The sequence below is a fragment of the Dermacentor silvarum genome, chromosome 11, assembly GCF_013339745.2.
Source record: "Dermacentor silvarum isolate Dsil-2018 chromosome 11, BIME_Dsil_1.4, whole genome shotgun sequence".
In the NCBI taxonomy this organism is placed as follows: Eukaryota; Metazoa; Arthropoda; class Arachnida; order Ixodida; family Ixodidae; genus Dermacentor; species Dermacentor silvarum.
Genome location: NC_051164.1, coordinates 115,204,629 through 115,226,242, shown reverse-complemented (window position 1 = coordinate 115,226,242; position 21,614 = coordinate 115,204,629). Strand labels below are relative to the sequence as shown.

General features: G+C 45.3%; 2 protein-coding genes across 2 annotated transcripts in view; both read right to left on the bottom strand.

Moving 5' to 3' along the window:
* The window catches only part of LOC119432873 (uncharacterized), a 539,288-nt gene that overhangs the window by 335,615 nt on the left and 182,059 nt on the right, over positions 1-21,614 (bottom strand). The gene's annotated exons all lie outside the window — the stretch shown is intronic.
* LOC119433522 (RNA polymerase-associated protein RTF1 homolog) lies at positions 18,219-21,471 on the bottom strand. Its single transcript, XM_037700764.2, has one exon. It carries the CDS (start codon positions 21,266-21,268, stop codon positions 19,172-19,174), a length of 2,097 nt encoding a protein of 698 aa, XP_037556692.1. The 5' UTR covers positions 21,269-21,471; the 3' UTR covers positions 18,219-19,171.

The window sequence follows — 21,614 nt, the reverse complement described above, 5'->3', positions numbered from 1 at the left end:
GCGCGCCATTCCAGAAAGTGCATTCCAGTAGGCTTTCCAAAAATGGAAGAAAAGACGGGAAGATCGACTGCGTTGCCAGTAGAGGGGACTACATTGAAGGGGACAGCACTTAAAACGTTGTACTATAAGCAGTAAAGGTGTTATAGCAAAAGTTCGGTTTCTTTTTGAACAAACCTCGTATGTCGCTGAGAGATGGCCAGTTTCTTAGCTTAGTGCGCTGAAACTAATGCAAATGTGCGAACACAGTCTGCTGCACAATTGTACAGCAGAATATTTAATTATTCAGTGATTAATTAGAAACACCTCTCCATGCAAGCAAGCGTCTGCTAGTCTAATTTTTTTTATCAGCTTTCACCCGCAAACAAGAGCTGCGGAATCTAGCAATACATGTTGTATCAGACCAGCAACAGCCTGTATAAGGCCAATAGGACCTATTAGTCTAATAGAGAAACTAGTAAACACGCAACACTGTTCATATAAGACTAATAAGCCTAATACACAGGACCTATTGGTCTTATAGGTAAATCAAGATGACTAAAAGAAATTTCTGTTGGTATAACACAAAACTTATACAACTAATGCAAAACTGTATTATACTAATTTAAACTTCTATTTGAAATTTTGCTAGGGCTAGTAAGTTCTTAGCTAGAAACAGCATATCCTAACTCCAAGAGTTATTACTTGGACTGTTAGTTAGAGTGCAAACAAAACCACGGAGAGCAATCTTGGAACCAGTTCAAGCCAACTGAAAACCAGCAGGTTACTTGCTGGTTTCAGCAGCGTCCCAGGAGGAAACCAGTATCCTGCTGGAACCAGTAAAGAAAACTAGTAAGCACTCTGCTAGAACCAGCAGCAAGCCTGCATGCAGCCTGCCAAGACCAACAGGAAACCAGTAAGCTCCCTGCTGGAACCAGCACAGTCAACAGGTTGCCTGCTGGGACCAACAGAAAACCAGTAAGCACCCTGCTGGAACCATCAGAAAGCCAGCAGGCAGCCCGCTGGGACCAATAAAAAACCAGTAAGCTCCCTGCTGGAACCAGCACAACCAGCAGGAAACCAGCAGGTTACTTGTTGGTTCCATCAGAAACCAGTACAAGCCAGCAGCTCCCAGCAGGAAACCAACAGGAAATTTTCACCTGGGGTATCTTGAAAGCCATCTGTGGTGGGGGCACAGTCCTCCTTTCGATGTGTTTTCGTGGCTTAGTTCACGTTGACGCGAACGGCAGGTTGAATGTCAATTCGCTCGCTGCTGCTTTCGGCGGTCACCGAGTGAGATGCGTTCAAGTTTGCGTGTGCGCGCATGACACCATGCTTGTTAATTTAGATAGTGTGCCTATGTTTACAAGTTTATACGCCTGATAAAACTACTATCCTTACTTTGTATAGCTGTCTACTAACTTGCTATCGCAGTCGATGCCTCGCCTTTCGGGCGAAACTGCGACTTTTTGACGAGCCCGATATGACATGCTTACGTTCCAAGCAGAAGAAACATAAAAGACTAAGACAGCCTGTGGTTGCTCCCGACATGCACATAAAAGCTTATTGTGTTCCCTTAAATGCAGTGTCTGCAGCTGCAAGTCTCTCATTTTGTTGGCTTTACTCACTCCAGATGGGCATTCTGCATATTTGCATATGCATGCAGATTGCCAGCAGTGCCATCTTCTCTCTGCTCAGAATGCAGGCCATGAGCTTGCCTGTTGAATCTCACACTGGAGCACACTGTGTGAAGATACCTGACCCTTGCGCCACTAAACAACACACATTCATTCACTGTATGAAGATGAATATGCTTGCTTTAATTTGAAGTCCTCGGATGTGGTGTAGCCACGAAATTTTTTAGGGGGGGGGGGGATGCTTGCACTTAATTGGGGAGAGGGAATAGGGGCAGGCTGGTGTTGTCACACGTCGTTTTATGCCAGGTATCCCAGAAACATATACATTGGTAGAGAAGAAGGGGGGGGGGGGAACTCGGTCGAACTCGTGCAACCCCCCCCCCCCTTCCATTCCCTGGCTATGCACCTGCCTTGAACCACACAATTTCTTAATTATTAGAAGCTCAGATAATTTTAAGCTAAATGAATGTTTTCGACTAAATGGAGAGAAATGGGAATATGGTCCACAATAGCATTCTTAATGCAGCAGGTATGCTCACCAAACGATAAATTAGCTCCTTTTGCACAAACCTAATAGCCAGCTACAGACATAAAGCTAATCAATACTTTTAAGATGAGACTGTTCCTTTAACAGTTGTCACGTGGTTAAGTATGTAGCAATCCAAGAGGTTCAGCGGGAGAAGGTGATGAAGAAGGAGGAGCTCAGAGAGAGAAGAGTTAGGAATATGAACAAGTCCTAATAAATGACTGAAGGCATACTGCTTTCGCCGTTACTTTATATTTGGTGCAGCCAATGACAGTAACCAGAAGATGGGGGTTACCTTCTGCCTCATATAGCGAGACGGTCATCCACTGATCGCAGGCTACGAACTGGATGGTGAGAACTTCGTTGCTGCACCAAAAGAGATGACTATCCCTGGTGGTCTTGAATCCATCGCCACCAATGCCAAACAGCCGATCTGCGACGTCATCAGTAGAGGTACTGTAAAGATCTACATACCGCTCTTGGATTCTGAAACCTGGAACAAACCGTACTTCAATAAGGAGCATGTTTCAAACCATAATGATGCAAGCGCAGAAACGTCAAGCTTGTCAGACGTTTTAAGCCAGTTGGCTGTGTTGCAAAAGCAAGAACTAGAGCAGCAACAAGCATTGCTGACGATACTTGCATCGCACAGGGTTAATTGCAGAGCAGTAATCCCGGACTTGTTCGACAGTAGTTCGTTTAGTGTAGACAGTTGGTTGAACGTACGTATTTGAATATGCATGTGAACAGAATCATTGGTACACAGACTTTGACAAGATATTCTACATGCGAGCCTACCTTTCTGGAAATGTCAAAAAATAGTTCAACTTGTGTTTTGCCGAACACAAGGAAGATACATAGGAGTCATGGAACAGAGTTCTCTTTGCTTTCAGAAAGAACCTAGTAGAAATGTGGAACAAAGTGATTATGTATGAACAAAAAGGCAACGCATAGCTGATTATTTCTTTGAGAAGTGACAATTGCTGCATGATGAGGAACCAAAGCTTCCGTAATCATGTATCATGCCTCTAATCATACATTGAATGAATGCAGAAAGAACACCAAAAACACAGTGAACTCTCGTTAAGATGAACTCGGTTAAGCCAAATTCTTGCATATAACGAACAACATGAGAATATTTGTTTGGTTTTCCATAGACTCAGTACAAAAAAAATCTGCTTAATACAAACTGCCTCAAAGGTACTCTTCAGTTAAGACGAACATTCGAAGTGACTGCCACTGCTATCGATCCTGGAGACTAAGGTGCCTTGATGAGCCGCATGCATGGAGGCACCCTACTGGAGGCCTGCGGCATACATTGCCTGTGGACATATGCGAAAACAAGACAAGGAAACAAAAAAAAGGTTTTAAAAACAGGTGGAGCCACTCTGCTGGCCAATGCCATTTCTCAGCGGGAGCATGTGACCTCATGTCATCGTATGGGTTCTACAGGCTCTTCACCACGACCGTGAACCGGTGTTGGCCACCAGCACCATCCTTTCTCTCTGCCACCTTGACAGCTGTCGGTCGCGTACCCTTGCTGTCCCTAGGAGCATTGCACATTTTCTTTGCCTCGATGGTCTTGCAGCAAGGGCTAACATGTCTACTAAGCATTCAGTGTACGCCTATCGCACTTTCAAAGAAAACAGAAATATTGTCAGAAGTGAGAGCTCCCTAGTTAACTTTTTCCAGCAGCATGAACGCACAGGATTTTTAAGATCATTAAGTGTGCTGATGTCATTTTTGGCTTCTCACCGATTTGCACAGAAGCGACAGACATCCATCACAGATTGGATGAAACCAAGCAAGAGTACCACTTGAAGACAGTTTTCTGTTAGGTACAGCTAAATAAATGATTTTTATGTCATTTTTCCCCATTGTAAGTCTAATTCATTTACCGTTTATGGATGCACCTGGTCATGTTGCCAATTATTTTTTGGAGGGCTCTTCTGTTAAGACAAACTTCTGAAAAGATGAACAAATTTTCATGGTCCCTTTGAGTTCATCTTAAAGGGAGTCTACTGTACAAATAAAGGCACCCTTAACTTCTGAGGAGCTCCATCATTGTTTGAGGTACGGAACATCCGAGCCCACAGCTGAAGTCATGTTGAAGCAAGAAGTCGAATCTAAGCCAAACGACATAAAGTCATTAAGAAATGATGTTCAGCCTTACGCGAATCAATACCTAGCAAATCAAGCTCTACATCGATTGAGTGAGGAATACACATTGCCTCAAACGTGTTTGCACCGTTATTCACAGGGGCATATAATTAAAGAACACGAGACTGTATTCATTGTAAGCCCTAACATACTTTTCGCTACCATGGTTGTAAATCGTTCCATTATGTCATAGCACTGATTGACACTGGTGCTTCAATTAGCTTATTCAATGAGAAGATGGTCTATAAAAATGACATCTGTCCAGGGAAACGAATCAGGATTTGCAGCTAGGATGGAACTTGCAGGGAGTTCACGAAATTGACAGAGGCAGAAGTTACCTTTTGAGACCAGGTAATCCGTGTGAAGAGCCTCGTAATATCTGGTGTCAATTTTGATTTCCTTTTATCCAGACCCGAAATGAAACTTCTCAAAATGAACATACTAAGGAATGATGTCAACACTACTTATAGCATGGGAAAGTGCTCTCATATTAGTGAAAGAGAACCCAGAATGGTCACGTGTGCCGATGTAGTGACGTCAAAGTATTCAGAGCTCATATCTATCGGCACCTATCCCTCAGCTACCACAACACTCAAATTGTTCTTTGAACTGCAAGACAAAAGTGTCGTCAGAAAGAAGCCATATGCCATGAGCCACGAGAAGAAGACTTGGTTGAAACAGTAGCTTCAAGGAATGCTGGACGCTGACATCATTAGACCATCCACGTCATTGTTTGCCTCACCGATTACGAGCGTGCCGAAAGAAGATGGATCCTTCCACTTGTGTACAAATTATCGGATCATCAGCAGGCAAAGTGATCTCTTTCCCATTCCAGTGCCAAGAATTGAGATAATTGTGGAGACTGGTGGGTGCGAATGGTTTTCAAGAATTGACTTGTGTAAAGGATATTGTCAAGTACCTTTAGAGGAAGATACAAAGAAGTTCACAGCATTTGTTACATCATTGATGTATATGAACTATATGAACATAACCGGCTCCCGTTCGAATGGAAAAATTCGGGCGCAAAGGCTTCATCGGGAAGTTCTGCAATGTATGCGATGATGACATCCTAGGTTATTGAAGGACCAGAAACGACCACGTAACTCACCTTTCAGCAGTACTGCAAGCACTCAGTAATGCACGGTTGAAAACCAATGCGAGGAAGAGTGAATTAGTTTGTCAGACTGGTATTTCTCGGCAGATGCTTTAATGGAAAAACCAAGAGTACTAAGGAAGAAAGTGAGGAGCAGATCAGGTCTCTTGCGAAGCTTCACAACATTCACTCCCTGCATGTATTTTTAGGCCTCACCGGGCACTTTTGAGGGTTTATTAAGGACTATGCTAAGAAGACAAAGTGCCTAACAGCCTTAACTCAGACCGAAAGGCGTTTCATTCATGTGGTCTGATGAGTGCGAACACTCTTATTTGGAACTGGTTAATAATATCTCATGTGACCCTGTACTAATACTTCCCAACATCACTTTACCTTTTGAGTTATACACTGACGCTTCACACTACGGAACTCAGGCTCTCAGAGATGCCAAGGAGCGTGTGGCCAGACAACTATGAGTAATAGGATATTTTTTGCACACGTTTACCAAGGAAAAAGAGGCGTTGGCAGTTGTCACGGCCCTGAGATACTTCAGAACATACTTGGAGGGCAAAAGGTCAAAAGGACCAGTCTGGTCCAAAAAGGAGACTGGTCAAAAGGACCAGTCTGGTCCTTTTGAGTGGAAAGTGAAAGAGCATAAGACCTTTCCCAATTTTTTATGCGATTAGCATTCTTGGGTACTTTACACAGTTTTTGGGGTCGGACTGTCTGTCTGTCTGCTTACCGATGTCTCTGTTCTCTCGCCAACATGGGTCACTGGGTAGTCCAGGGTCTAATGGCTGTAGCAGCTGGCTGCGGTGCTGAGGGAACCGGGTGCGAAACCAACTGTTGGGTCTACTTGGGTTATGGGTATATGACATCGGGTATGTGCCACTAAGTATGTGGCTCTCTTGAATGTAGTACTTCTTTCACCCCAACTTGTGTAAGTGGGTATGCGCAGTTGGGTATGTGCTACACTTATATGAATGTCTTTCATGCCAATTTGAGTGACTCAGTATGTACTGCCCTTCGATGAACCACTTTGGTCACTGGTTATGTGCCATCCTTCTCAATGAACTGCTTTGACACCAAATTATGCGCTGGTCTTCAAAGAACCTCTTTAATGTCAATTTGGGTGCCACTGGATGAGTGCGGCTCTTCAATGAACGTCTTTGACGGCAACACTGGTAATGTACCACTGCGAATGTGCCCCTATTCAATGAGGAAAAAATTATTTATCTTTTGGTGGGTGTAATTGAACCAGCGGCATATGTATTCAGCCAATTTTGTATGAATAAATATTTACACGTCCTACACACAGACTTTGAGGCAGCACAGCTAGATGGCACAGTGTGTCCAGAGGTAAGCGTGACCCTAGCTGCATACACACCTCAACCATGACATTTTTTGGCAGTGGCAACTTAGTGTATTGCTAGATTTCTTCAACACTAGTTGCATTAACGTCAACATTCGTTGTGAGGTGGGTTCTGCCTGAATGTTTTGCTTATTCACTGTGTGAACTTTTGGGACAGAGCTCGTATGTTAGCTGCTTATATATATACCTTTCCATCTGGGCGAGAGAGGACCTCATCTCTCGACTGCTATGCAGGAGTACAAAAGCATGTGCTGCAGCTTTCGCAGTGCTTTTGAGGGGCGCTCAAGTATGTTTACAACAGTTACAACAGTCCAAATGGCATTATGGCGATGGCCAAGGAGCTCTCCACAAATAACCTTCAGAGTCGACCATTGCTTTTGAAGGACTCTGCAGCAGTGCCTTATTTGTATGGGTTACCTATACCCTCAGCTTACCAACAGAGAGCATTACTTCCTGTACTGCATTCCTCAACGTATGCGCCAGCCTTAATATGAAACATGGATGCATTTAGATGATACACAGCTCACAAATGTTTTCTCATCAGCTGTTGCGGGACATGCTTCTTTGCCCTGGAAAGTCTGCATGAATTAACCTTGTGTTTTACTTGAGCAACTTCAAAATGCATTGAAAACATTGTGGGTCAAGTGAAATTTTGATATTTGAGACCAGGTGCAGAACACTAGATACCATCAAGTGTACGCATATTAGGCCAATTAAAACATTGAAAAAGTTTCATCACTCGCCTGAGTTGTAAGATGCCACGGAACAATTACCCACAGATGCCTTCACACACATGAAAGTTTAAAACAAAATTTTGTAAGCATCTGCACATTTTGCCATAGAGTTAGTGAAAAAAAGAACACCCAAGAAGATGACGACATGAAGACACAGTGGCATAGGCTATTCTGCCTTGTTTGAATTTCTGCTTACGTGTTCATGTTTTACCATGCTGAACCAACTCACTCAATTCAAGGTGTACTCATTTTATTGCCAGTAAATCAAAGTTCAAACCTTCTAAACATTAAAAACAAAAAGTGTGGGCAGCTTGTACTAGTGGAGCAGGGCTGAAGAAACAGCGTAGCTGGGGGGTCGACCAAGGTTTATGAAGTTTTGCTAAATTTTTGCTATGTATTACTACGTTATGCCAAGATGTTACCGCGTTTTGCACTCGTTCTTCGCTGTCGCTTTGACAAAGATTCACCAGCACGGTATTCCGGGTTTGATCGGAGCCGTTGCATTCGTTCACGAGCAGCGGTGCAACGGGCTTCCCATGGAGCATCTTCTTCCTCGGGGGTTATGTACTTCTTCGGCCGACCCATGTTTTTAGACGGTGCAAACGATGTGCTCGGTGCAGAGACACTTGGCAATGTGCCGCTGTCGCGGCGCAACGGAGCTTTATACGAAGGCCGCGAATGAAGCGGCACGCAGTGACGTCACGGCTTTTTTTTTTCTCCACCTACACGGCTGTGGAAGCTTGGTAATGTACGGGAAGCGGCGGTGCAGCATGGCGCGGCCGGGCGCAGACATGCCAGGTGGTTGCTAGGCGCCACATAGTGACGTCAGAGCTAGGCACAGTGCGGCGCGGCTAGGAGAAGCAACGTGGAAGTCGGAGCGGTGACGTCACGACACCTGTGCGAAGCTAGGCGCAGCTGTGCCAAGTGGTTTCTAGGCAACGCAGTGACGTCATAGTTCAGCAGAGTTTCTGCGAACAATTTGTAGCCGAACCTGGAGCTTAAACAGCTACGCTCTTAAATATACTGGCCAGTGTCGGAGCACCACAATACTTGTTTCTGTGAACTAGTTTTCATTTTGGTACACAGGAGGTGGATGCATTGTGACATCGTGATACGTTGGCTCACTTGGTTGTTGAGATTTCTGTGGCTTTCACATGCCAGCATTAGCCACAGGAAGTGCATGTAGCCCTTTTGTTTATAGTTATATGAGCGGCATAATTATACCTAGCCTTATTGCTGTATCAAGAAGTGTTTATTATGTCACGATATTGTTGATGAAACCAGACCTGTTATTTTGAGACCAACTTTAGTAGTTTATTAAAATATATTAAGTGTTCCCCAACCTCCATACTTGCTAAGTGTCGTTCTTTTGCATGGAAGAACTAATTTGTGCAGTTTCTATAACTTGGAAAATATGTGTCAGTACTCCTTTAGCTACCCAACGGTTCATGGTGATTCTTGAGTTGTTCTTGGTTCCATTTCTTTAGTCAGCCATACCCCGACTGTTCAGCACTATCCAAAGATCTTTCTTCATTAGCCTTTGGCTGCAGAAGATACATTATTTACCACTACCTCCCTGATTAAAGCAGTTCTAAAGGCACACTGCAGCGAACTACTAAGTTGAACTGGATTGGTAAATTATGCATCTGGAATAATAAGGTCACTTTTACCATGGACAGAAGCTTGGATGAGCCACAACAGATGCAAAAAGGAAAGATGGGTGGCCAATGCCACCTTGATAATCCCACATCTGCTTGTTGCAACATCTGCTCAGGTATAGTTAATTATTTACCTTTATGGATTAGGGCTGGCTACCAACTAAAATTTTCAGCGGAATAGTTTAGGAATATTTTATTGATAAATAATCAATTAATCATATTTGTGGAGTTATGTATGAGCTAAAAATGAACAAATCTGTTTATGTACAGAAACTTTCCAGAAAGACTAAACCGTGCCATTTGAATCGACAGCTGAATTAAACATCACATCAGCAACCCTTTGCATGAGTAGACATATCAAGGACCTATCAAACACAACGAGACGTAGTCAAAGGTCTAGGTGCAGAGGCAAAGAAGCTTTTTAATTTTCTCCATCAGTAGCGAGTTCCTTTGCTTAAGAACAGTCATGCCAGCTGTAATGAAGAAGTGCTCACACGGCGTTGCGTTTTCCTTCTGTTGGCTCGAAATGCAGCACGCACGAATTGTTTCTGTCCTGAGAGACACAAAATTGCTTAGTTTGAACATTGAAGCTCTATGTATTACCTTTTTTGCTGTTCTCCAAGCAAAGTAAGGTCATCGACACCGATGATCACCCGACTTACTCATATGACCTCTAGCGAATAGTCACAAACAATTAACGATTAAAACACTAATTAAATAAACGGAGAGTAATCAATCGACTGCCGAGACCCAGTAAGGATGGATTAGGTTATATTGACTCTAAAGAAACTGCACTCAACAGCAAGTTCTGAGAACTTTTCCTCTACTAAAATGGAATGAATACGAAAAAATACTCTGAAACTTTCAGAACTGTTCGGATGTACCTGAGCTGTGGTTCAGGCACTAAATTTGGGGTTAATTTTTTCAGTCTAGTGAATAACCTTTTCCACCAAAAGAAATGAAGTTTTGAGGGAACGCTCTATCAGTGTTAACTGACCGAGGTGTGTCCCATAAAGGGACTTTCATGAGGCTGCCATCGGAAATTTTAGTTATGCACTCGGAATTGTAACAAGCTATTCAGGAAGAATTCCACTGCAAGAATTAATAAGAAAGGTTTTGTAGTAGCCACATACAAGCAAAACAAAATTATTTTAATGCAGTGGTGCGAGGAGGTGAGCAGATCAACCTGCACTGAGGCTCTTTCTAGTTGCTTGACCAGAGCCCGCAAACGAAATTCGTCTCCTATCTTCTCACAAACCTGAGCTGGGAGCCCACCTCCTTCTCTTTTGCCACAGTAACCACCCACACGACTCCTGCCTCCCATGTATTTATTTAAGCTCTTGTTTAGATACCTTCCACATATTTGGTGAGTTTGCATGCCACACCTAAAGTATTGCAATTACTTCACAAAATAAGTTTTGGGCGAGTGCGTACACGTTGACAAATAAGACAAAAAACATGTTGATCCCACGCATTGTGGGAATCGATTTCGTTAAGCAAACCTTCCATTGGGCGCTGCGAAAAACACTGTTCTCGTTTAGCGACCAATTTGCAAGTATAGAGCGTACGACCAAGTTGGACATATTTTCAGAGGGAAATGTCTCGCTCAACATGAGCATGTGGTACTCACGCGTGAAAGCGAAGGTATGACGACAGTCTGATGCCGCCGGAATTGCAATGACGGCATAACAATAATGGCATCAGTGGGATGACAAGTCATAACCCCAGAAAGAAGAAGAAGAAGATGGTATGATGACTATGGGGTGACGAAGCCGGAATGATGATAGAACAACCAAGATGCCATGATGATGCAATGATAGCATAACGATGATGGCACGATGGCGATGGAATGACGACAAAGCTGTGCGCTTTCCAGACTGTGCAGCACCCGTCCCATCTTCTTCCTTGTCTCCATAATTTTCTCGTGCTTATTTTTTCCTATTCATGCAACAACACCTTTGTTACACCTTTGTAATGAAACTGTTGAATATCACACCGGGCCTGTGTGCTCTAAAGACACCTACTATTTAGATACAGGTGTTGTGCCATGATTTATTTATTATGAAGAACAGAGATGCGCTCACAGGCGCTACTTTGCATGTCAAAATACAGTGCCATACAAGCCAGTTAGCTGGGGTTAGCATTGTCTGCAGAGTGAACAAAGTTGTACGTATAAGCATGCACTTTGAACAGCTCAGTTTGGCGGTGTGTAAGTACACTTTATGTATGTACTCAGTCTGGTGTTGCACGACTTGCGCTTCCTGCAGTGACATTTGCTCTTCTGCACAAGCAGGGAAAGGGGGACAGTCACAAGTGACTAGTTTGGTAAGAAATCCTTCAGCTACCCTCAGCCCATTTTGCTGACCATGGGAAGATGGAGCCATCATGGAAGGCAACTGATGCTCTAGCATTCTTGCAGAAGAACCCCCCCCCCCCCAACATCCTTTAGCCACATTCCAAACTATGCAGTGGCTGCACATAGCAGACTTCAGGCTCCAAGTGTGAATGCAATAGAGAATGCCATATTTTTGTTGGCAAGAGATGCTTATCAAAGAAAAGGGTGCACAGCTTTACACCTGAGTAAAATATGTGCAATAATTTCATTGTTTAAAAATTTCTGTCACGTGTTCAGGAGTGCAGACTCGTCATGCTGTTCCTGGAAATGTAAGTCCCTGCATTGGATAATCAAAACAACACTACTATTGCATTGTAAGAGGCCTACAATAATGTCTATGCCGTGTACAAACAGCACTACCATGCTTAGCCATCATTTGAAGCCAAGCATGCAGAGATGTGGCGGATATCTTTTATCCCTTAAAGGGTCCATGAAACGGTTCTGACAAATTTTGTAGATGCGTAGGGTACAGCTACAGTAAAACATTCGCGTCACAATTTAAGTGAAGCATCTCATATTAAGAGAGCTACGGACAATTTGTCATGAGTCACCGGCAAGGCATATGATAACGTGAAAAAAGACGAAGACGCTGGCTGAAGAAACAGAGAAGGGACCCACAGGCGAGAAGCATGTGAAGCGCGTGAAGCGCGAGAGAAAAAAGAAGAAATGAGCAAAAAGGGGACGCAGGCGATGATGAGCGGGCATTGCTGACATGGTCGACAAGCAGTTGCATCTCCAGCTGTGCTCTGGAGACGGGAGGCAGCAGCTTCAGGGACCATGGACCGAAGAGGGGACGTTCTAGAGTTGGCCAGCGACAACTCCAGCTCCTGAGCCCGACTGCGTCGCCGTGGCTGTGTTCCGCGGCCCCGGTCCAGCCCCACGCTGCCGTAACCAGTTGCTGCCCTTTGCCACGAAGGCAATCGCCAATGCCACGTCAGCGGCACAACGGCCGACTGGCCCAGACCACGTCCTGTGCCACGCAGGTCTCTGTGGAAGACCACAACCTCATCGCTTTCAACGGAGGTCGACGCCCACGCTGCGTCGGAACCACGCAGGCCAACGTCCTTTGCCACGCTGGGCCGGAGTCAGACAGCACGACTGGCAACGGTCAGAACGTTCGTTTGTTCGTGACTTCGCGTTGGTTAGTCGAGCGGAGGAACAATATGTAGATGAGGGCTTGTTTGTTTTTATATGTATAGCTAGTTTTTGGAGTGTGTGTATGTATAGTGTTTATAGTGTGTCAGGGTAGTTTGCTGTTTGTTTTTCTTCAATATCATTTTTTTTTTAAATAAAATGTTCTACGTATTTGCTTTCTGTCTCTGTCCATTTCTGGAGCGCTGAAATTCATGACACAATTACAAGTTACCCTCCTCCCTAGCCATGCATTTTCTCCTCAACTTGTTCGCCGAGTGATTGGGGCTAAGCTCCGCCTTCGCTGGCTCTACATCATAATGTGATGTCTACTTCCGGTTGTCTTGGAGCCAGCGCGCAAAGGCTCTCCAACGTCTCCTCTAGCTGCCTGGTCGCGAGAGCGATCAAGTGGCGTGCGTTGCGAGCGTTCTGTCGCAGCGCCGAGCGTGTCCGGTATTCCGGTAGCCACAGGCGAGCTGGGCATTTTGACGGATAGGCAGAGGCGTAAACTAAATCCATACTGCTGTGATGAAGGAGCTTCGTAGATGTACGTGAGCGGCCTGATCGGCATGCACGGTCCAGCCATCTGGTGGCACAGAGCTTAACCAGCCAAGTACAGAGATAATATTGCTGTAACCAAGTGTAAAGCATTTTAAACATAGAAAAAGATATGCTCAAGATTACGCTTCTGCCGAAAATTGGCGCCAGCAGCCAAGTAGAATACACTTGGTTACTGCTATATTAGCTCTGTGTTTCTCTGGTTGAGCTTTCTGCCGCCAGGTGTCTGCACCGTGCAAAAAGTTCACGTTTGCATCTCCGTTCATCACGTAAAACGTCCAGTACACTTGCGCTTGCGTTTACCCAAATGCCGGGCACGCTCAACTCTATTGTGGTAGTTATCCTTCGGTGTGAAGTGACGGCCGCAAACGCATAGATTCTGGCAGTGGCGTAGCCAGAAATTTTGTTCGGGGGGGGGGGGCTGAGGTTGCAGCGTGGCCTCCTCCTTATAGAAGTTGTCGAGGGATCAAATACATGAATAATAACTGCATTGCCAATGCCATTGTATATTAGATGCTGCAAACGAATTATTGAACGCTATGCACTCTCAAGTAAAATAAGTATTTTTTCATAAAAGAATATATTCATATGTCCTAAAAATTTTGGCAAAAATAACTGATATCAATGCGGCCGCGTTTTTTTTTTGTCTATTTAATAAGCAAAGAAAATATCACACAGACATTAGAAATATATCAGTTCGAAACCAGCAAAGCAGTGTATACAGCTGATATGAAGAACGTAAAGGCCATCAAATGAATAAGTTGACAAATATTTTGATGAATCTTCGTCATTCAAGAACCTTGTTTACATTTTTGCACATATGCAACGGCCAGGAAAAAACCTCAATGACGCTGTCCCTCGCTGCAATAGATTGCGCAGGAGCAGCTGTTACCGGTCGTGTATTGTAATTACACCGAGATTATACTCGCAACAGTGAGTACAAATAAAAAGTAGGAGAGAGAGAGAGGGAGAAGTCATAAGGGAAAGGCAGGGAGGTTAAACATGCTGAGCCCGGTAGGCTACCCTGCACGGGGGAAGTGGGAGAAGGGATTGAAAGAAAAGGAAGAGAGAAGTTCACAGTTCACACGTTGCACATTTACAGTTAAGCGTTCATCGCTGAGTTTCGTCACAGGCGGTCACACAGGCTTGCGCACTTCAAAAAGCACAGCAGCACCTTTGTAGCCTTGCACATAGCAGACGCACGAGGCCACGCGCTCAAGATCTTTTCCTCCGTAAAAGGTCTGTCGTCTAAGTGCCCCAAAGCCGTCCGAAGGGCAATCCTTTCACCTTCGTATCTATGGCAGTCACATAAAAGTAGGAGTTCTGCAAAATATACATTAGATATGCGAAGATAGAATGGAATATACAAATGCGAAGATACAACTCGCTAAAGGGCAAAAAAGAGTCGCTGGAAACAAAGTTCACTGCTTGTATACACAACACCTCGCAACAAGATATTTAAATATACGTCTAAGTCTCCAATAAATGTACGTATTTAAGCAAACGTCACTGTATATTATGCGTCAAACAAGACAAATAAACAGGTTGCGGAGTCAGAGATAGTAAACTTTGCGCACAGAAAGACGGAAAATCTAGGCAAGAACAAAACTATGATCGCAGAAATCGTGATACGTACTCGGGCCATGCAGCGGTCGCGACAGCACCATACAGGTAGAATAATAGAGGAATAATGCAGAAATCAGTACGAAAATGTGTAATTTAACTGCCTGCACAGCGGCAACAATTATTCTGCACCCAAAATTAAAGGAGGGTTTTGCTTCGTTTCAAAAAAGAAATAAAATCAGGTAGCTAAAAAGGAAAGAAAAGCCCAAACGAAAGCCACAGATGATGCGGCAAGTTACTACCCAATATCCGAGTGTGTTTTTGGCAAACGCCGCGTGGGCCGGGCTTTCAACGAGCAAGATCGGTCAAAATTGGTTATTGATGTCCTCCTAATTTCCGTATTCGCATGATAATTTTGATCATGATGCTAACTGCTAGAATAAACGGCTAAAATTTCTGCGGCTTTAAAAGCTAACGAACAGTCATACGTTTTCATAATTACGAGCTTATGGACGTGAAGGAACAGAGCTTTCTACTTGCATTGATTTTTGCTCCTTTGCTATCTAAAGGACAAACTTCTCTCGGCGGGGAAGTTGAGCGAAGCGGTCAATGACTTCGGACACGTTGATGCCGACGTCTCTAGAAGTACCAGTCTAACCATGCGTTCCACAGACATTGTAGAGCGCAAGTAGTTTTTTAGTAAACTCTTGTTAAAAAATATTCTCTCTGCGCTGGCGGTGGTCACTGGAAGGGTGACTAGAATCTGGAACAGTTTGTACACATTTACATAGAACCTGCAGTCGCAAAGGGAGAGGGCATCTATTCCGGTGGTAAAACCTAAAACAATCCCTCGATGTCGTTGGCATCCTTGTTTAGGTACCTTGCACAAACAGTAGGCTGTTCGATTCCAGCGATGTCCGTCGTTTCGTCAGGAAGTATGGAGAAGCAGCCTGCTTTTGCAACTAGGCTTTCTTTGATAATTTCGGCACAGATTTCTATAACTTGGTTTTGTGCATCTGGGCTTAAATACGAGGCATTACTGGGGCAACTTTCCAAATGGTTCTTCAGATATGTATCTCCACAATCATCTCGCAAGCGAAGAAGCGCTCTGAAAATACCTGTATTTTCAGCGCGGCCTATGCTTAAATCCATAGGGCCACTGTCCCTGTGGCGAACGAGAGCCAGACCTTGTAGCCCGCAAAAAGAATTTCCTCAATAATAGGCCATTTCCTTTCTCCTGTTTTCTCAAATTTTACGTTGCCTGCCCTGGTCCAGCTGATCGATCACTTTGGGCACGCGTCCTGAAAATGTTTGGAGAAAATTATCAGCTGCTAGCTCACAGTCACGGTAATATTTAGTATTTTCGTGTGTGTGGAAGATTGCGAGCGTGTGCTTTCATTTCTGGAACGGCTTGGACACGAGGGCTCCAGTGCACGCATGTTGGTCCAAGTTTATAACAGCATTAACCCCATAAAGTTCCAGAATTGAAAATCTTTTAAAGCACGCCTTTGGAAATGTCAGTGCACCTTTCGCGTCAAAAGTTTATGAGAATGTTACACCCATACAGTTTCGGAATTGAAATCCATGCGCTGCGTAGATTCCGCGGCCGCTGCGAGATGCCGCAACGCGCCCGCTTGCTATCGAAAAGCCCTTGAAAATTTGTGCTCGGATGGGGCTCCTTGCGTCACGTGACCCCAGGTGCCACGAAATCCACCCCAGGTGCCACGAAATCCAGCCCGAGTACGCAATGTTCGTGCCGAAATGTCTTTCGAGCGTGAAAAAGACATTGTAGACAGAATGCAGAATGATTGAACATAGCTCGCCTACACGAACGTTTCGCAGCCTATGACACTAGGACACCTGAGCACAACTGCTTTCAGTCAAACTAATCCTTGTTGTTTAATGAGTTTGTTCATATGCAATACTGTATGACTTCCCCCCCCCCCCCCCCCCCCTTTATTTGCTTTGGTTTATGCTGCACTGAATATAGTGCTATGTTATGTTTTTTTCCCCCCTATTTTTCTTCCTGTTTTCGTATAAGAAGACTTTCTTTATGTAATCTATATTGCTCATGTATAAATTCAATTTTTCCTTGTTAATGCAGACTACTAGTTTTTCTAATTGTTAAAGTGTATTACTACCTGTCTCGTATACACATTTTTTTTTTGTAAATTGACACCTTCCCATCTGTTTACTCACATGTGAGCGCCCGACACCCTCTGTTGCCTTCAATGGGTTTTTGGGCTGGTCAAGTTGCCTGCGTGCAACTTTTTATCCAGAACCCCACCATGCAATTCTTTTCATGGGAAATAAATTATTATTATTATTGTTATTATTATTCCCGGCGGCGGTGCATGCCGGCACGAAAAAATTTCGGGGGGGGGGCTGAAGCCCCATCAGCCCCCCCCCCCCCCCTGGCTACGCGCCTGGATGCTGGCGCCATTTCGATACCGACAGTCCAATGCGCTGCAGCCACTCCGCTTGTCTGTTGCCTTACAGAGGGGCATGATGTCGCCGCTTGACATGTCGCCGATCGCTACGTTTGCAGCCCATAACGCAAAGGCAAACCATGGTCCATGCGGAAAGAAGGAACGAGACCAACACTGACCGTGCAGCTCTCGTCAACACGGATCACATTGTAACACAAGCAGACGACACTTGCTCTGGGCCACAAGTGCTTTTAGTGTAGTGATACATATCCTTGTGCATTCTTTCTGTTACTTTCTTTTTATAGAAACAAATTAACATCTAAACTATTACAAACAAAATTTGTTCACCACAATGTTGGAAAAATGATCGATGACGCGCCCTGGGCAGCCAATCGGATAGATCGCCCTACTGACGTCATATGGTCAAATCGAGTCACTTGGTCAGGGGCGGCTGAAAACTCGGCCGATTGGCGTGCTGCAAGCGGTAGCGATGTACCTTTTTAAAACTTCATAATAAATTACACGCTTTATGTGGAGCGCTTAGATGCATCAATTGATAATCAGAAGGACCTACTCTAATGACTCAATACGTTTGCAAAAAATAGTTTCAGGGTCCCTTTAATTGCTTCGCTGCACATATACAGTGGCGGATTAGCAAGCTCCACTTTTCACAGAAATCCCCGAGCTGTCCCTGCTGCAGCCAGTAGGTGTGTGACATCACCTCTGTCGCGTTGAGACTGCCTTCAAGGAAATGAGTGTTTCAATTTGTCATTTATCACAGCGTGGATTGGTGCAATACTTTGCAGACATGACCATCATTCTGTGGTCTAAGCACTGCGACTGCCTGTCTGCAATGCCCAAGCTGAGTGAGGAGCCCCACAAGGCATAACTTAATTTATATAAAATGAACAGAAGTGACAAATTGTTAGTTTAAAACAATGTGGCTTGTCTACATTTGCATAATGATTCACAAGATGCAAAAAAAGTGGATAAGTCATGTATTGCTTTATTGCAGCAATGAGTTTTTAGTCTATTCTAAACATTAATGGCAGATGAAAAAAAGAAAAAAAATGCATAAACAAGACACTAAGTGTTTAGAGCCAGGTGCCAGCTGGCATGCACTGGCAAGATGCCGCATTTCGTAGAGTTTAATGGATATGTACAGTGCCCATGGTGGTTATATGTAAGGTGACAAACCATACCTGCTGCCTGTCATTTATACAATCTTTTGCACCTTAATTAAATGAAGCCTGCACTACACAGTGGCTGACTCTCCACAAGTATACTGTCCAACTACAATAGCACGGACATCTCGATTTTCACAACACTGTTCCGACTGTACATATTTGCATTGGCTGCTACATCAAGCAACAGTGATCTTCAGTCGTCCAATTATCTGTTAAGTACCTGCTGTGCACAGGTACAACAAGCCTTTACATGGCACTGTCAAGGTTGTGGCAGATGCAGGACAAAAGAAAACTGAAAAATGCACAATCAGCTTGCTGCTCAATGGGATTAAAGATATTTCATGCCCACAATAGCACTGAATAGTAAGACTTCACAGAAAACAAGTGTAAAAACACGTTTTACATGCAACTGCTAGCAACAATCCCAAAAAAAGAAACTCCAGCTATGCTTGCAGGGCTCTCGCAATGCAATAAATTCATTGCCTGCACAAGGTGACGCTAGCGTAAAAACTCAAAAGCAACCGCACAAGCTCCTCTCTACATTGTCTAGCAGTCATACAAAACACTGTTCACAATCAAGTGGCACAAGTAATTCCTCAACACAAGAGTGCCCAAGCAATATGTACATGGCCACCACAAACCCGAACAAGATGATCACACAGCACAGTGCTCAGAGCAGTAAAATGAATGACGGCACAGACACAGACAGTTGCTGCCCATGCAAGAGGCAGTACATGCAGAGAAGGCAAAGGTCATATAAGTCCCCGAAGTTTTTTATATTCTTCCAAGTTGAGGGAACGTTTGGGAACAGCTGGCCTCGCCCCTGTTGATGGTCTTGCTACGGCCGAAGGTGCTGAGGAGACCGAAATGTCCAGGTCGATTTTGATATCGAAGTCATGCGCGGAGAACATGTCTTCTTCGTTTCGACGAGGTTGCTGATCTTGTTGCTTCCGAGTTGGCTCAACTGCAGCTGTATTAACTGCTGGCTGTTCTGGTTTCTTTGTGGGCACTGGTGCAGCTACCTTGGCCTCTGCTGGCCCCTTTTTGGTGACAAGACTTGGAGCACACTTTCGTCTCGTGAAAGGGTCATCAGCCTTTTCCTTGTTTAACTTGGCCTCTTCAAGGATGGCACGTTCAATCTCAACAATGTTCTTGAGCCGGTTTCGCTCGTTGATGTAACTAATGGCACTGATAGTGCTCGTACGCTGCTTGTCCAACTCACGGGCACGTTCCTCAAGCTGTTCCAGCTCTCCAGCTAATCTCTGTGTCTCTTCCTGGTCTCCTTTCTGCTCTGCCATTTCCTTCTGTTTCATAAGCTGAGTCTTTCGCACTGCATAGTTGTGTGGATTGCGCCGGAAGCGCTGCTTCTCACTCACAATAGTCTCCACATCTGACTCCTTGTACTGGTAATTCAGCGCGTCCTGGATGTCTTTGACTTTTCGTGTGACCTCTTCTGTGGTGGGGAACGAAGCCCCCTCGAGAGCCATCACTTCCTTCCACTTTATGAACTCCGATTCTGCGAAGTCCTGGTTGGAAACAAATTCAAGTCGGAATACCCTCTCTTGCTTACCGTGCTTCAAGCGTAGGCCCTTGTTGGTGCGACAGCGACCCAGGACATAGATCTTCGCAGTTTCAACCACATCCGTAATCTGTGCCACCCTGTACACAGCGCGACCGTTGTTGGAGCCAATGCCAATACGCACAAAGCAGCCAATCACAGTCTTTGCAAAAAATGGTGCATGCACCCAGCGCTCCAGCTTGTGACGTGACAGCCGTATCTTGCTTATCTCTTCCTTTGTGGCAGCTGCTTGTGGCTTTGACTCTTCCTCATCAGAGGACGAGGACGAGGAAGAAGAACGCCGGCGCTCGGACGTGTCGCCTCCGGCCTGGTCGTCCTGCTCATCATCATCTCTGTCCGATGCATCGTCGTCGTCATCGTCCGAGTAGATGTCACTAGCTTTGAGCTTCCTGGACGTCTGGGCTTGGGACTCCTCTTCTTCCTGAGACTTGCGCTTCTCCTTTTCTTCCTCCTCCTTCTGCATTTGTTCCTGGAGCTGTTTTCGCTTCTTCTCGCGCTCGGCTTTGAGATCCTTGATGGCCTGCGCTTTCTTGTCTAGCTTGTCCTTTCGCTCCTCTACCATGCGGCGTCTCTCTTTGCACCTAGAGCTGGCTGACACGCCCTCGCCACCCTTGCTGCTAGCGGAACCGCCTTCCTCCTTCTTGGCTTTGCGCTTTTGCTCATTCCTCTTGGCGAGCCTCAGCTTCTTTTCGATCTCGAACCGTGTTTTGAGCACTTCTCTCTTTTCAATGCGGTTGAACAGCTCCTGCTCGCGTTCTTTCTCTGTCATCTGTGCTAGCCGCGCCTGATCTTCCTCATCGCCCATGAGGTTCTCGTCGTAGCCGTCGTTGAACTCCTCTTCTTCGGGATCGTCGTCATCGTCGTCTTCGCTGCCGCTGCCGCCGGCCGGCGCCGAAGAACCGCCGCCAGAGTCCGAGACTTCGCCCTCCTCTGGCTCGGACGAGGACGACACGCCGCTCTTGTTCTCGGCTTCGCTACCCGACGAGCGGTTCTTCCGAGCCGTTTTCTTCGACAGCTTGCCTTTGCGCGCCTTGGCGCCTCCCTTACCGTCCACAGTCCAGTCGTCGTCGCTCTCCGATGTCTCCGAGTCGCTGTACGCAGCCGCGCCGCTGGGCTTGGAGCCCTCCTCGGGTTGCGATTTTTGTGGCGAGCCCTCCGACTCGGACCTTTTCTTCTTGGCGAGCAGCAGCAGCTCACCGTCCAAGTCGTCGGGGCTGTCACTTTCCCCACTGCTGGACTCCAACACCACCCGGTTCTTGCGCTTCACCATGTTGCGTGCAGGAGGGCTAACTTACAGTGACGATATACCGAGCAGATTTTCGCGGGCTTACGCTTCCAGATGAGAGAACTGCGACTTACTATCGCCACGCTCTCGCTACACGGTCTCAGTGAAGCACACGCGTGATATCCGTGGTTGAACAACTTGTCCCGGACGTTCGCGTCTACCGTCCATCATGGCCGCCCAAAACGATGCGCGGAATCGTTTACATTGTTTGTAAATGCATAAATTCACGAAAATAAAGAAGAAAACAAAATTTGCAAATGATTACTTCTCATTTCAATCACGAGATACAGTAGGAAGAGCGGTGCAAGAAAGGAAAACGAGTACAGCCGGC